Below are 17669 nucleotides of genomic sequence, written 5' to 3'. Positions count from 1 at the left end.
TATAATCGAGAATGCAATTTACACCATTTGTAAAAGCGCGAATGTAATTATAGCATAATGTAATTATAGCAAATATAATTATAGCGCGAATTTAATTATAGCATATTTTATCTTTTATTACACAATTTTCAAACAATGCTTTTGACAACAGTTTTATCTTTGCGTTGGATATTGTGCATTGAGAGAATTGTATTTTAAAATTTACTCTGAAAATCATGTTAATCGTAGGACAACACGGTATTTCGACGAATTTTATATGATTTTCACTATTTTTTTAAATATATACTACAACAAATTTATTACAGTATACAGTAAAAAAACAGAGAAAGTCACATAAAATTTGTTGAAATACTATATATAATCCCACAATTAATATGATTTTCAAAATAAATTTTAAAAGGAAATTCTCTCCGTGTGGGTATTTTATTTTAATTACTATTATTGTTTTAACAAAAATTATTAAAAGATTATAATGCAATAATTTTATCGCTATAGAAATATACGTCAAAAGAGCATATGTATTTAATTAAAGAATTCTATCATTTATAAGCTATTGATACCTTCAATCCAGACGGAAATTGAAGAGTATCGGGATTGATGACAACGACTTCGGTATTGGTACCACCGTATTCGGGATGAGTGATACTGTTCCAACATCCTAATGCGAGATCTGATAGAAGACCGAAGAAGAGAACCCCATTCTCGTCCATAGCTTGAGCGGCCGACTGCGATGACCTTTCCATAGCAAATGGACGGAACGACCTTGGCGCAGAGTCGGAATGCTCTTCAAAGAGGCTATAATTCCTAGATATAATGATTGCCCAATTATAAAATGCTATTTATTAGAGTAATCTTTGTGAAAGACAGGGAAAGAATATACATAACAGAGAAGAATTTATATAGGAATATTTATTATTATTTATGTTATTTATTTAATATCTTTATTGCTCTTTATTGACTATTAATTAACTGCGAATATTTACGATTTAAATATAATTAAAGATATTAAAAAATTAATTGAAAATTTTATTTAGAAATGAAGCATCTTATTAAAACATGTAATTATTTTAATTTATTTTTATTTCTTTAATAAATACGTCTAATAAAATGACACGTAAAATGTATCTCAGATATTGTTACGTATTTAAAACAGAAATCATGTAGCAATGAATAATTTTGGTTTATTAATGCCTTTCGTGCATTTTTTCTCACCTGATAGTAGAAGTGGGTACCCAACTTTCGACTCTGCTGGCCAAAGAGTGGAAGTATAAAATTCTATCACCGTCTTGCTTCAGCGGGCTCAAGGCTAGTCCTAAAATGCCATCCATAAGATCGAACGTGTCTCCTTTGATATGGAACGTTCCGTGGGGTGGATAGGGATAAAACAGATTGTTGGTGATCCTCCAGGAGCGGGAGTTGCGGTGATCGTAGACGAGCAATCCGAATCCAGTCACGTCGGCGATGTAGACGAACGTGTCGTGACATCTGTCACCGCTGTTGCGGATGTCGACCGCGATCGTCACGAATAGGGAATCATCCTTGAATTGGTCCTTTGGAAACTTGTACTGGCTCAGGACCTTGTTCGTACGCAATGAAAATGACAGCAATTGAGGACGACAGATCTGCCGATCCTCGAGTTTGCCGGTGTCGATGACCCACAACCTGTCGCACGAGTCCACCTGTGATCATAGCTTTCTCTGTAGTTTATATTTTTCTTTAATTATTTCTTAAAAGTAAGACTGCATATCGTTGATCCGTAGAAAAATTTGTCAGAGATATAAAATTAGACAATAATTAAAATTTTAATATATGTATTATTCAAAATCAGAATAATATATAGGTAATTATTAAATTTTAAACTTTAACAAATGTTATTCACGCGTAATTTGCGATATTTTTAATGCTATATTAAAAAAGAGATACAATTTAGTTTCTTTATATATACAATATAGATATACCGGTTATCCCAGATTTCTTACTTTTTTTAACTTTCTTTAATAAATTCTTGACTAAATTTGCAGTTGATTTTTTAAAATAAAACTCAATGATTCCTGATTTATGCCATTTTTAATGTAACAATCGTAAGATAACGTATAATTATAATCTAAGCATTCACTTTCCAAGTTTTCCTTATCGCGCTATCTCTTAATATAAATTTCAATAAGCAGTTTTAGTTTATCCACTTACAATAAAGATAACCCATTTCTTGGTTCTTTATCATGTTTATATAGTTTCTGCATTGTTCATGATTAGCATGAAAATCATAATGCTATTGTAAATCAAGCAACTGCGAGGCGTGATAATAACGGAAGAGATAATTTATACGCGCGTTGTGCTCACAGCATTCTCTTTCATGGAAAGCCTTTTAAATAAATATATATGTATATTACGCGTTTCTACAGGTACAGGATGTTTTATATCACAAATTATTTTTGTGCGTATAATTTATAATATTTATAATATTCAGATAAAGATACTTTAAAAAGAACCATATTTTTTGTTACAAGATTATAATTTTTAATGTTTATATTCAAAACTAAATAAATTTTTCTTCATTTGCTAAATAATATATAACAAATATTTATTAATATATTTTTTATGTTATCAGGATCCGCTGATAAATAATAGAATTATATAATGGGTGTGTGTTTTATCGGCACTCACATTTTTTAGCCTCGATCGGAATATCAGCAAAAAGCATTGTTCCGAATCGCGCGTATTGTACGTAATGATAAGGTATAGGCACTACGATCTCCCTAGTTGACGTTACAATCTCATTGTGAGGAAGATATCGAAAAGCGTGCTTCCTGCATTGTTGTGATCAATGTTAGCAATTACGATAATTTATTGTTGTGTCCTTTATGAGAATTTCCGTGTGCGCGTTACACGGTCGGTTTGTCATCCAAGTTTCTCGAATAGTAATGAATGTGTTATCGTCACGCGACGTATGTTTATCTATTTCAATGAGTGAGGTGCGATTGCCGATAATAAGACGGAAAGATTCTTAACTAAGACTTGTAGATCCGGTTGCGCCAGTAATTGTAAATTGAAGTGAGGATTGACGTGCGATAAATTACCAATTTTCTTTTCAGATTACGCGCGGTTACCATAGTCATATCGCGGAAATGAAGTCAAATTCATTTGATCGAAAATAACGTTAAGTCATTGCTGTACAATTTCTAATGTCACTTGTCGGAAACAGTCGCAGGATCAATTAATACGATGTTACAAATTCATTTGATCGAAAATAACGTTGAGTCATTGCTGTACCATTTCTAATGTCAATCTTGTCGGAAACAAGCGCAGGATTAATTAATACGATGTTACAATACAATATTATTAAGTTGCGTCAGCGACTGGTTATTGATCCAATTTACAAGTACAATTTTCTCGCCGTTACCTGCACTCTGAACACACTGGTCATCGCATCGCAATGTCCCAATCTGTTCCATTCCCAGCTTGGATAAGGCGCAATTAACGGATTTCCCTCAGAAGAGACGTCATTCGTGACGTAACCGAGGGTGACCGGAATCCCGTTTTGAATCCTAGGTATCGTGATGAAGACTACGGATCCATGTTTTGCTACGCATTTATTAAACTGACTGTTAACTGTTATGCAAAACGACTTAAACGAACTAATTTGTCAGATAATAGGTAAGGCTATTTTAATTAAGCAATCGTGAAATGAAAAAATTTTAATGGAAATCTCTCCTTTAGTTTTGTTACAGAATGATTTATGTAATGCTTGTATTTAAGTCAAATTGTTAATGTTGCTCACATGCTTCAAAAATGTAAACATGTATTATGTCTTTATAACACATGCTTTATATCATTAAATATTCTATATATTCTTTTACTTCTTTACTTTCTATACTATATCTTTTAAGAATACTGAATTAATAATACTGAAAGACTGCAATTGTACAATGAAGTTAAATAAAATTCGTATTTACGTAAACTTTCTGGTTCATAATAATCTGATTAATTGTCTGTCAAGGCAATTCAAATTATAATATAGAACAATATGAAAATTAGTATATTCTTACGTATGATAAAATTACGCAAAAATTATGCAAACATGTTATCGTAAAAAATTTTCGTTACTTAAGAAGTTTCGTTGCCTAAAATGAATAAACAATGAAGCAACGTGAAGCATTCCAGCACGAATTGTTAGATCACAATCGATCAATTACGCGATCGCGATTAAACCTCCATTGTAAAAAGCTGCGATTATACAAATAATATAATTCTCCAATTAACAATCTTCAATTAACTCGATTTTATAAAATAAAAGAGTAGTTTATCAAAGCAATAATAACTTTGTTTTAAAGTTACATTTATATATAGCTTACAACTTTAGTTTTAATTTTAAAAATGGAATAGTAAATATCAAGTTATTAATCGGACATAAAATCGAAAGTGAAAGATCAGTTTATTAGTATTTTGCAACGCAAATGATTTGCAACGATTTTAAATATGCGTTTGTGGAGTAATACAAAAAATTTATAACCTCTGTGATAAAAATCCACGTCGATCGGTACCGGTGCCCCAGGAATAAAACGGCCTTCTTGTATAGCAAGATCTCTTGCATTTTCATTTGGGAAGGCAAATTCTAGAGCCTTCCAGGAATATAAACCTTTCAATCTCTCAATGCTGGCGCATCTTTCCAAGAGCAGGAACGGTATAATAAAATTTATAAAACGATATAATAACTGGATCAGTCCAAACCTCATCATGAATCTGTAAACAAGTTTTATCATTTATCTTTTAAGAAGAAAAACACTAACGTTGCATTCATAATGTACGATAAATATATTTTTTCTTAATTCTATAGTTACTGAGATTTATTAAATAATATACGTATTTTTTCAATATAACTTATAGCATGGAGTTTTCAAAATGTATTATAATGTAATATAATCAATATTTTTTAACAATTTTTAAATTTCTTTTGCAAAAATCTGCATGCACTAAATGTTATTAGAAACTTCTTAATTAAAAAGTTTATACTTCTCATACATAAGACGGTGCGTTGTTACATATTTAAAACAAGATGGAATCGGGAATTAAATGTCAGATGTCGAACGTGTTTATACGTGCTTCAAGTACGAGCGATTGGTGTTTCAAATTAGTTTAGTTATTGCACTTTCTAACCTTATAGACTTTCACCGAAGAAATTCCATGATAAAATTTGATAATGAAAATGGAGTTAATTAATTATCGTTAATACAAAAAATGTACTTCAATGTTTCATTGACCTTATCTCCTACAAGCATATATTCGTAAAAAAATAGATCATTGTTTTTATTTAACTTTCCTTGATATTAATTTTTGTACATTACCGAAAAGAATAAAAAATAAAAAAGCTGATAACAATTTGTGATAACAAAAAGTTATTAAAAAATTTGATATTAATAATGCAAGTGTACTAGAATAATTTACAGTCATCAAATTTCAAATTTTAACAAATTTATTAACAATTAATTCTCAAATGTAATTATTAACCATCATAGAAAGTATCGTTTATATGTTTATATCTTTTAAATAGAAAACTTCCTTTTATTCTGTAAAGAATTAATCACAATATAGAGATAATGTTTTTTATAAATTTTGTCATAGATTTCTAACATTTTACAATTTCACTAATCTACAGATTAATTTCCCTTATTACTGCTGGCAGAAGTGCTTATCAGGAAGATTATTCTTAAGAAAATAATGTTTCTTATATCAAATCTTCAGAGATATTGAAAATATTTGCAATGCCTATATGTTTACAGAATTTTTTGATAAATGTTTTTTACCTCTCTGTCGATATTATTTGGTTTTATCTTCAGTGACGAATTCACAGATTTTTGAATACTTCTTCGTGACCGTGGCACTCAGTGATAACACGACACAGTTTTACGCAGTAAACACGACAATCGTTTCTTCGTCTCCAAATTCGACGAAGGCACCGACTTGCAACGAAGTTCTTGCCCGTTCTTTCGTAAACACGAGTATCGTTAAAGAGGCGGCCGGTCTTTTTTCCTTCTTTCCTCGGCACTTTCACTGTCACGGATAGAGAAGTTCGGAGGCGGTTGTTATACTCGCTAGCGTTACCGATTAATATTTAACGAAACGCTTTTCTCCTTATTTCCTCTGTTTTCCGGATGTCGGTACTTCAATTTTGTGATCATTCACGATATCAGAATATACCTTCTTTTTATCTTCTCGTAGTTTTCTCTTTTCTTAAGATATTCTCAATGCGTTAAGATATCGTTGTATATTGTAACAGAGAGAACTCGACGAGTGTGCAGCCAGCGCGACACTCTCTAGCGTCGCTCTGATCGTTTCACGCGGTTGATTATTCAATGTTATTTCAATGTGAATGATAATTCGGGAGGTTAGACGAGATGTCCTGGTCCCGCACGCTCCGGACTACGAGACGACCGAGGGACGACTGCGAGATTTCTCAAGGCGGCGCGTAACTTTTCACGCGTTCGCGTTCCGAACATCTCCGCTCCACCGGAACAGAAAAGTCCAAAGGGAGGTGGTTGCTTTAGCTGTCTGTCGTGACGAAGATAAGATTGCCGTTTGAGGTCATGGTACGCAAGTGAAGTGTACGGCAAGTGTTTTACTACATAAATTACGCACGCGACTGGAAAAATCAACAAACCTAGATGCAGTGACGAAACCGACTGAGTCCATATATCTTTAAAGAGGAAAGAAACTAAAATAAGTCTGTTGTGCACGCAATTATTTTTTAACGTCACGCTATGTTGTACTGCTACTTAAACATTGCGATGAAAAGCCGCACGGAACGACTGTTGACTACGATTTGTGATTTGGAAGCAACTTTTCGATGGAGACTGCGTAAAAAATAAAAACATCCGTTTTAAATCCGGTTCTATCAAATTTAAATTTCATCGCGAATGATTTGTGTAAAACCAACCACGAGATATCTACACTATGTTGCGCATCCTTTTTTAAAGCCCGAATAAATGTCTCATTAATTTCAAAATATTGCGACTGTTTTATGAAGCTATTCTCATTTCCACATGTATCTTGAATATTTAAACGCGGATAAATAAAAAATTGTTTTAACTCTTAAAATAGTCCTAAATCTTTTGTGTACATGATATAAAAAAGTAACTTAATAAAAAATATAAATGTTAAAAAGTAATACTGTAAATATAAAAAACTTTTTATGGCACGAGATGGAATTGTTTTTAATTCATAACGTATACGTACACACACATAAATAAACACTAAATTATCAAATATTCATTCAACTTTATTGATACTTTGTATACGTTAACATAAAAGCTCGTTTTTTAATAGATATAAACGACCGATATTTCAGAAGTTTAATGTGTCATTCAGTCGACGATTTAAAAGAAATACGCCTTTTCAACGTAGAGACACTATTTCGACTTCGTCTCATTATTATCTCGTTTTTATTATCACTTGAATCTACCGGCATTTTAGCAGGTTTCAACAAGAAGGACGATGAGGCAAACGATGATGTCACTCGAGTAATGGATACTACTATTCTGCATAAATGTTTTTTTTTCTAGTATGATTTGTCAGCGTTTTTTGAAATCAATAGAGAAGTATGTACAAAAGACGTCTGCGTATACAATAGACATGTTGCGTATTTTGCATCTTGGCCATTTGCATTCCGCTCATTCGTCATTATGGGAGACTCTAACACGTAATTCTGACGACAATTATCTCGTTTTTCTCGATAAAACAAATAACCTTCGATTGTAAGCCGAAATAAAATGACGTGTGTGGAAATAATGACTAGTGATGTTTTACCACCTGCGTATGCGTATATGCAATACAAATGATAACAGTCATAATTGTGTGCAAAGTGCATTAAAAAATTAATTTATTTGACAGTTATTTTAGATATGTATAGGAAATAAATTATTTAACTGAGTAATTAACAGAAATTATATTAGCAAAAATATATATTTATAGTACTGTTAATGATCTCACTTTTATATACGCTAACAGGAGAAGAAAAATGATTTATGTAAAAAAAAATATGCATTTTTATTTTAAAACACGATATCCTCTTGAGTGATCGTATAATTTCGCTTGCCTCACAAAAGGTAATCAATTTCAAAGCACTAGTAAAAAAATGTATTTTTGTTCGTAATAATTTTGAAGAAAAAACGGCTTGTAATATTTTACACGGAGTACTCATATATAATTTGTTGTAAAATTATACGTATGTAATTACTTAAATGTATAACTAACAATAAAATTTATTTAATGTCACAGACTGACAGATTGTAAATACGCTTCGAGTCAATTAAAAAAATATATATAATCGCAATATAATTTATTTAGCAAATTAATGGCAGCAAGACATGTATTTTATTAAATTAGCAAGACATCTGCATTACAAAAATATTGAAATATTACAACTGATTAATTGCATATTGCATATGTAATAGGACACGACCTTTTGAGAGCATAACTTTCACTACATCTTTAAGAAAAAAATGTTACTATTAATTATACCTGTTACTTATTAATTATAATCTCCTAATCTCTCGTTTATTTATCGCTTGATATTAAATTTGTATGCCATCCGTAGCCATAATTTAATTGAAGGAATAGGTGCTCTCTCGATGCATCTTTCTCAATACGAAAACTGGAACGGGACATTAGACAGATCTATAGATCTAGCTCATCATTTTATTTTATATATCTTTAAGTCGTTTTATTTGTCACTTTATCTTTAATCTCTCATGACAATTGTTATTTATGTACAAATCTATATTTATATAAATTTTAACTCTCGGATTAACTTTAGAAACGGAAAATTTATGAAAAGACGCGTTATTTATAAATTTAAAAAACTATTAAATATTACTAAGATATCACAAAACATCACAAACCTTCGATGAAAATAAATTATTAAGCATATCTTAGGCTGCAATTGCCAAAGAATGCGAACGCCGATATTACGTACAGAAGAATTTGCGAACTTGGCAATATTGAGTTAAACCTAGTTTTCCGACGAACTTTTAAGCAATTTTTAAGTAAGAATAGCGTACTTCAATTAATTAATTTACGTGAAATTAATATAATTGTTTAAAATATTTAGTAATGAGACAATCGGTATTAAAACAATCTGAAATTATTGAATATATTTCTAAGAAAAGACCAAGTTTGATAAAATAATCTTTTATTTTTTATCTTTTTTAAAACATTAAAATCATATAAAATTCTAAAAGCATTATTTTCTATAAATACTAAATTAAAATATCTTGAAACGTTTATGATATTTATGACTGTCAAATTGGTTAATTGTGATAGGATTAAAGCTTTTTATTAGGTTTCTTAAGTTCAGAATATCTTAACGAAAAGTATATATTTCATAAAAACTTTTTTTTTATAATAATATTTTAATTGTAAAAATTTTATATAGCATTTTCTTTTCTCTAGATATTTTTTATTACATTTTTATCATAAATATATTTTCAAAATTATATTCTACCGAATCGAGATAGTAGTAATATCATCGGTAAACGGTGATATTTAATTCTTATGAACAATATTCTCTGCTGTCATAATTTTTTCAATCTGAGCACTTTTACGCCAATATTTTTTTTTTAGAATCCTAGAGTATTATTATAGTAATGTGAAGAATATGGGTCAATCTGCTGATTAAAAGAAGTCAGCGCTTGGTTATCCATTTTGATTCTCATGATGCGGATGTTCATCTGACGATTATCAATCTGTCTCAGGAAGAACTTGTGAAATCTTGACGACATTATCCAAAAATTACCATTGTCATATCTTGCCCATAAAATCTCGGCAGTAAATTGTAATTTTTCTGGACTAAATGCGAGTATCCTGAAAAAAAGAATAAGTGAGAGATAACAAAATTATTTCTATTATAATTGTAATTATAAAAAATATAAAAATTATAACTCTGATGATATGATGATATATGTATTATACTATTATTACAATAATTTTTCGTAATGATAACAGTGTGGAACATCATTGTGCATCACGAGTGTGATGTGAATAATCATTTCTAACGTATTTTTCCTGTTGAACAAATCCGTTGGCAAAAGTTGGGTATCACGTCACAATTTTGAGAAAAATGCGTCAATGAGGTCAAAAACAATTTCATTTTTCTTAAAATTGTGACGTGATAGCTAACTTTTGTCAATTATTCACACTCGTGATGCAAAAAAACCTCAAATTTTGTTGTACAGTATAATACAATCAATTCTCTCTTAATTAACTTTAGCGTTTAACAAATTTCGATCATGAAAGTTAGAAACTGCCAATCAAATTATATAAATAAATATTAGGGAAGTCTGATAGAGCAATCAATATATTTTTTATAAACGAAGATATTATGGAAAAATAAATATGGAAATACGAGGATAAAGAAATGAAATATTTGCAGTAGTCTTTCTCTTTTTGTAACAAAAATAATAAAGAAAATGTTTCCGCGATTAAAAATGATTACCATAGCAAATTCGTTTTCCTTATGGGAATTGATAATAGTTCGACACTGTTCTACAAGTTTATATAGGATCGATATATACAGTGCATTCACTTTGGCACAGTCGTAACCAACAGTGTGGCGACCATTTCATTAAAGCGGAACCGGTTTGCGTGACATAGTATGCAACCGCTTCAAGATTCTTATAGACCTTGTTGTTTTCCCGATTGTAAATTTGTTATATAACATTGTTCTTATAATAATATATCAATATATAGAATAAACCGGAATACAAGAAAAATATACTTCTTAATAAGAATAATAAGCATTAATTCTGAACGCACATGTTAGAGTGACTTAACACTGCATAACATTACCTAATAAATTTTTTTTTGAATGATGTAATTATATTTATAAGAATACATATTTCGTATATATACATATAAAATTTTCGCACCTCTGCTGATTTGTTTGCGGTTGCCACGAAGCGATCGCGGTCTCGGTAAAGGGCGAGAATAAGATCGAGTCATCCTGAGGATTCACGGCCAGTGCCAGACCTTGACTCGACTTTCTGCCGACCAAGGTCACAGGTAACTGTTCACCGAAAGGTAGCGGACCGGCTTGGAGAGCCGAGGTGGGCACGCTGAAGATACGATCTGTTGCCAGAGGTTGATAGTAGACGATCCCGAGTTTCGGTGAAAATGTTATTCCCACTATGCCGTCTAAGAACTCGAAAGTGTCTTTTCCGATCTAGAAAAATGCCCAGTTAATGTTTGACAGATATGTATGTTTAATTGGAGAAATTTTACATATAATAAAATATATTACATGTATTATGTATATCATGTAGAGTAGTCAGGAAAATTTTCCGCGATCTTATAAAATATAATAACAAGAGATTTAAACTATGCATCGATTATAATATCAATTATAATGACAAGATTTAAGATGTACACAAACTTTTTTATTCTAGTTGTTATTGTTGCAGAAGGAAATAAATTATAAATTTTACAACTAATTATTGAGATATATTTCTTACATGTAAATTAATTTTATATTTTATCAGAAGAGATTGTAAATATTGAAAAATTTATTTATTAAAAGATTAAATCGCAGCAGTAAATGACAGAACAATAATTAAATAATAAAAAATACATTTGTAATACCATTTAATTTACTACCATATCTTTTATAAGCAAAAGAGATCACGTTGAATTTAATTATTAATACAAATTAATTTTTAATTAATTCATATTTTCCTAAATTTTAAGATACGAAACTCTTGTACTTACTCTGTACATTGCTTCATCTGGATTAGGAAACATGGATGAATGAACGACTCTCCAACTTCTATCTCTACCACCATCGAAGATAAGAATTCCTGGAAAAGTAATTAAGATCTTTGTGATCTTTGTGAGAAGATTCTTCGAGAATTTGTAAGAAAAAATATTTTTTATTTGCAATTTTAAGTTAAAATTTAATTAACGATTTTAATAACTCTGAAAAAGATATAGAAATTAGCGCCGATAGAATAGCGATATACGGATACATGCAATTAGTGAGCGAATTATTTATGATTTAATTTCTCTTTTGAATTTTATTGGAAGTTTTAGAAGAAAGTGAACGAGAGCGTTTGAAAAATCAATCTCAAACATGAGAAAACAAATACTATGCTTATCATTCGTTTTTTGGATGCATTTAAATTGCAAAGTAAAATGTAGAATATTATACATGTGTTTGTTGAAATCGATTTGACCAAGAAAATTGATAAGAAATCATTAAATCTAAAATATGGTCTATAAATAATCTTAAAATGTCTTTAATTAACAATTCAATTAAAAAGTTGTATAACCTGGACCGAGTGTGTCAGTCATGTAGAGAAATACGTCATCGCAGGTTTTCGCCGAGACTTCATCGATGACAACGTTGGTCAGCAAAGAATCCGGTCTCAGCACCTAAAGAAAAAGACGTACACGACAATGATTGCTTGGAACAATTACTTTTACGTAACCCTGCGCAAAAATATCTTAAATGCAACCTGTTTTTCAGGCCAGATTGAAAGATCACCAGTGAATGATCACTGTCTCTATGCTTATTTTCAAGCATCACATAAATCCAGCAAATAGCAATATAAAATTGCACGTGAAACCGGTTTTTTGATTATTCTACAATTAAACCGATCGTACTGATCATTTACAAACGATTTCGTCACATCTGACATTCTCCTTTCATTGCTAATTTTAATAATATATTTTACATAAGCAAACAATATATTGGAAAATTTTAATTTCAATTAAATAATATTATTTTTATTGAAGAAGAAATATTTCTTTAAGAGACAAAATAATAATTTTCGTAAACGTTGCATAAATTCTTGCATAAATTGTCCTTTTATATACGTCTATTTTTTTCACATACACACACACACACACATCTTTATTTCTACATTTCTAGATTTATTTGATTTTCTAAATGCGCGACCACACAGAGCTAAATCACCTTCATTGATGTATCCATTCTACACTTTATCGCGAAAGATCGTCGCTCTGCTCACCTCACGCGGAAAAGTGACGTGACGGACCACTTGATCGGTTTTTAAGTCGAAGACCACAATTTTCGGCGGGCAAACGGGCATGAAATCGTCAATCGATGTCATGACGCCAGCGTCAACGACCCACAGTCGGTCGCATCTGTCCAGCCTGGTACGATACACCGAGATCAGCTTGGTGCAGTTGATCTCTCCTTTTCCGGCACCGTGCCAGTCCCACGAGGGATACGCCTGAAGCTGCGGACTGCTGCCCAACGGTACCTTCCTGGGGAAGAAGCTCAGGGTGGCCGGTACGCCAGCACGTAACCTGGGAGTGCTCACGAAGATTCTGTTCCAGGTTATCTCGATCCCGGTCATCACTATATTTTCCGGTTGGTACTGAAAGCCGCGCTCGTTCGGCAGCAAGAATTCCAGCAGCGGCCATTGCGCTACGGTTTCCAACGTTCCCGCCTTCGTCCTGACGCACAACAGCGACAAAACTGTCGCAAGGAACATGTACCTGCGAAAATTTAAGAAACGAACGGACAATTAATTAATTAATTAATTTAAATAAACACTGCAGTTATTTTTAAAACAGTTACATATTGGAATATTCCGCAAAAAGCATAGATAGCTTTAATCATAATTTGATATCCTCTTTTGTAGGAGATATATTATTAAATTATCTTTTGAAACTTTCTTTAACAGGCAAGAGTTTTGACAAATTTATTTGTAAAAAAATCCGATTGTTGAGCGAATTAAATTTAGATTGCGAGTATCACGTGAAAATAAACGCAAGACCTCGATCATCCTGCCTGTATTCCGGAATTGAATTATTCTGTTTACCGTTTTCATATCCGTTACTCACCTCATGTTGCAAGGCTAAAGGCTAAAATACGGTAAGTGGAGGCCTCAGCCGCACTGCTGCAATCACTCGCACGAGAAGCGATGAACGGGAACAATATAATCGGATCGGATTGAATACCAGCCGCGCGGTACCACCGTCAACTGTCGCGAGGAGACGTATATGCACGGGTGTGTACCACAAGTTCTACCGACCGAACACCGACTGATCCAATTTTCTAGCATCGGCCCGCTAGAACTTGTTGACTCCCTAAGAGACAGGGTACCACAACTCGAATGCATTGTGTAACGAGACGCGCATGTACTTTTACTCGTACGCACAATCGTATACGCTCTATCGAGGGGCTGCTCAACACGCCTACACGATCAAGACCATTCCAGGACTTCGGAGTTTAATGCAAACGCCGGCCAGTCTCGCGCAAATCTCTTCTCGCAAGGCGGCGAAGAAAGTGGCTCGTGACTGGCTTACTCGCCGGCCCGCATATTTCCCTAACTTCCGTAAGTCAAAAAGTTAATCCTTTCTCGTGATACCGTGGAAACTTGAAAATTCCTCGCGTACATTTCGATGCACGATGAAGATTTCTTTGGATCCAATAACAACTTTGTTACAATAAGGCTTTACAGTTTTATGTTTTTATTTTTAACTCCGAATATACATCGGTTTTGATTAGAATTTGTGTAATAAAAATGTTAGATTAAACGTTGACGATTGAAAATTGCAAACTTCACGATTCTTTACGATCCACCGAAAAAAAAAAACTGTACACTCGTTCTGCGACACACACTGCATAACGCGAAGGAGTTTCGCTCGCTCGTGACGGAACACGCGGTATAAAGCATCGATGATCGGCTTCAACCGCTAGTAAACTGCTGTGCGATATTACGAAACACCATAAAAAATAGTGTACAAAATGGCACTTATTAGCGCTTGTGCTGTAGAATTATAACGGTTACGTAGACGTCCTTGGCTGGTCTCGATCGAAAGTGCCCGGAACTAAAGACCGCGCCCATTATCACAAATACAATTTACGTTTCGGACACGATAATTGCGAATCAGGGAGCAAAGGACAAACGATCTCGGTCGTGGCCATTGTTCCGTGATTTTTCTTTTCCTGACTTATTTATGTCGTTACTCCCTTTGCGGCGAATGTGCATTGCTCGCGGAGTCAAAGTGGCTTGATTCCTCGAGCGAAATTTTGTTGAAACCTTTTTCAAATAAATTGGAAATGATCGGATCGATAGAAACGATTGGAATGCATTTCGCACGGAATCTCTCCTCTCTTTCTTCATGGCGAACGTACTTTCCATATTTGAAAAAATATCAAGATATATTTGAAATTCATTTTCTAACAAGTCGCAACGTTTTTTTTTCTTTTTTAATTTTTCCAGACTCTTCTTGTGCGAGTCTCTTATATTCTGTATACATCGCGTACTGATTCCGGATACCAATCTTTATATATCTGACCAATAAATCACTTTCTCTCTCCGTGTAACAGAGCACTTGAGCATGCATACCTGCCTAGCCTATTCTTTGTACTCCTAAGTCTTTTGCATTTTTATATCTAATACTTAGACTCAAGCTACTGTATATATTTTACGAGGATAGATTTATAATCTTTTAGAATGTAGTTTAACCGAGTTAGAAATTCTTCCGTAACATTAGAAAGGCTTCTCGAAATATTGCAAGATGATGAATTCACTGTTCTATATGACACATAGAATGCTTACTCTCTAAATTTTTTGGAGTGAGATTTACTCCAAAAGAGTGAAAATTCGCTCCAAAAAAGTGAAAGTCACTCCAGAAAATTTAGAGAGTAGAATGCTTCAAATGCTATATTTTATATATAACAAAAATTCTTTAATTTTTACGTAAAGTTCTTTCGACGTAAAAATCATTTTAAGATTAGAACGCGCTTCCTTTTTCTTCTTTTCTTTTCTCTCCTTTGTAACAGCTCGAATTTTCTGCAGCATCACGACTGATCTAAAAGCTGACTTAACGTGATCTTTCGCCAGCAAGGCGCGCGATTGTTAACAATCGTAACTGGATATTATTCAGGGCGGAATATAGAAGGGGCAGGGAACCGAGGTGGACGGAATAATACGGTAGTGCTCGATTACCGGGTGTACGGTTTGCAACGTGTGTTTCGTTAGAGATCGAATATTTCGTTGTTGCTCAATACGTCGCGTGGAACACTATGGGAAATACACCATAGTGCACAGGAACGATCACGACTGCCCACTGTTCCCACGACGAAGCGGAAGCGGGTCACCATCGACCTGCAACGCGACGGCTTAGATCGACAAGCAAATTCTCGGCCTGTGTCTCGTGGGGATAGAAACGAGTAAGATATTTTTATCAGAGGCCATTTTTGCGAGTAGTTGCCTAGTGCGATGACGTCGCACCACATACTTCATAAATTACGCGATGTAAAAGGGAAATGACAAGCGAAAAGGAACTCGTCTTGTATTATCAATAATTTTATTCCGGGAGAATCCGACGGTTTCAAACGATTTAGCTTCGTTATAATTTCGCGATACTGTCACAACTTCGATCGACGTGTATGATTATATTATAGATAAATAATGAATTGTGATACATGCAACAATAAAAATTACATATATTCAATTTTTCTATATTTGAATATCTAATCTCGCATTTATCTGCAATTTTTAATCCTTTATTTAATAAAAATGAAATAATGAAAAGTGATATTTAAGACTAAATTAAAATTAATACTATTAATATTTTTTTTCACCAGCTCCCACACATCTAATGTTGGGGCCTAAAAATGCCTATTATAATTTTAAATAACACATTTCAAATTGCTCATGTATGACTGGGGCGTACATGTAAAGAAATGTCATTCACTTATACCAATTCAACTAGATGCCATCAATAGCAGGTTATATATATAATTGCAGTTTGCGGGAACGTATGATTATCGTGTATTTACGATCGAGATCTTACTTTTTCACCGCGTAATAAAACTATAATTGTATGTGAACTCGATTTTGCAGGCGAACATGCATGTCTGAGGGATAAATCGGAAAATGGCACGATAAACTTGAACAGTTCTCCTCCTTTCATTGAATCGTATAATAGCGTATACATTATTTTGTTTTGCCATCTTAGGGCCCAAGAGGCGTTTTGCGTCAATCGGTCGTTAGTTGCAAGTCTAATTTTGATTATCTACATAGAGGTTTGACACACTTTCTGCATTATCGTGCAATATCGTCTGAATATAATTAGCGTTTATAATGCGCTTGTTAATGTTAGTGATTCGTGCTGATTGAATCATAAACAGTTTATCATGCGGAATAAATTACGAAAGAGTTACCGTTCGATCGACGGATTATCAAATCAAGGATCGAATGACACATTAAAGCAGCACACGTTAAAAAATTAAAAAATTAAAAAAAATCACTTAATTTGCAATTGGATACAGTTGGACTTTCATAGTGGGTGTCATGTAAATCCAGGAAGATAATCTGATCTGAGTATCGATTTTTATTGAAAGTCCCGATGTATATCACATGGCTTCTGGTTCAATGTCCGAATGCCGGTAGGCATAAAAGGAAAAAAGAAACGGAATTTGACGTAAAAAGTTGCTGGTAAATTGGATACAGGAATTCGAAAGGAAAACCGGTGCCGCGTTAAAAATCAAACACTCTCTTCGTCCTCGATGTAAGCTATTAATTTATGCCGAGCACGTGCGTTTCTCACACAAAGGCAAACTTATACAGGTCGTGAACAGGTAGATCGTAAGAAAAGGCATTATAATGGCGAATAGTATTGCTGGCCTGGGAGTAGAACAC

General features: G+C 33.0%; 2 protein-coding genes across 2 annotated transcripts in view; both read right to left on the bottom strand.

The window, feature by feature from the left end:
• LOC105456131 (protein yellow-like) overlaps nt 1-6547 on the bottom strand; it is a 7942-nt gene extending 1395 nt beyond the window's left edge. The window contains exons 1-5 of the mRNA XM_011699954.1: nt 5802-6547; nt 4511-4740; nt 3401-3582; nt 1213-1679; nt 561-804 (exon numbers count right to left, since the gene is read on the bottom strand). Coding sequence (XP_011698256.1) covers nt 561-804; nt 1213-1679; nt 3401-3582; nt 4511-4736 — 1119 coding nt within the window. The 5' untranslated portion in view covers nt 4737-4740; nt 5802-6547. The remainder of the gene's footprint in view (nt 1-560; nt 805-1212; nt 1680-3400; nt 3583-4510; nt 4741-5801) is intronic.
• A 2887-nt stretch (nt 6548-9434) lies between these two features.
• Nucleotides 9435-14106, bottom strand: LOC105456112 (protein yellow). The gene is made up of 6 exons (XM_011699931.1): nt 13858-14106; nt 13017-13509; nt 12315-12417; nt 11755-11843; nt 10920-11212; nt 9435-9855 (listed from the first exon to the last, which is right to left on the bottom strand). Exons 1-6 carry the CDS (start codon nt 13860-13862, stop codon nt 9612-9614), a joined length of 1227 nt encoding a protein of 408 aa, XP_011698233.1. The 5' UTR covers nt 13863-14106; the 3' UTR covers nt 9435-9611.
• Between the last annotated feature and the right edge of the window lie 3563 nt (nt 14107-17669).

This window comes from Wasmannia auropunctata, unplaced genomic scaffold (genome assembly GCF_000956235.1).
Source record: "Wasmannia auropunctata unplaced genomic scaffold, wasmannia.A_1.0 LD336106.1, whole genome shotgun sequence".
Classification (NCBI taxonomy): Eukaryota; Metazoa; Arthropoda; class Insecta; order Hymenoptera; family Formicidae; genus Wasmannia; species Wasmannia auropunctata.
Note: the sequence above shows the minus strand (reverse complement) of the source record. Positions and strands in the feature narration are given on the sequence as shown.

Bases quoted from the DNA above. Each gene is read 5' to 3' on its own strand.
- LOC105456112 (XM_011699931.1), bottom strand. The intron at 11,844-12,314 runs GTTATACAACTT...TTACTTTTCCAG, and splicing joins GACTGACACACTCGGTCCAG to GAATTCTTATCTTCGATGGT. The intron at 9,856-10,919 runs GTGCGAAAATTT...TCTTTTTTTCAG, and splicing joins CCGCAAACAAATCAGCAGAG to GATACTCGCATTTAGTCCAG.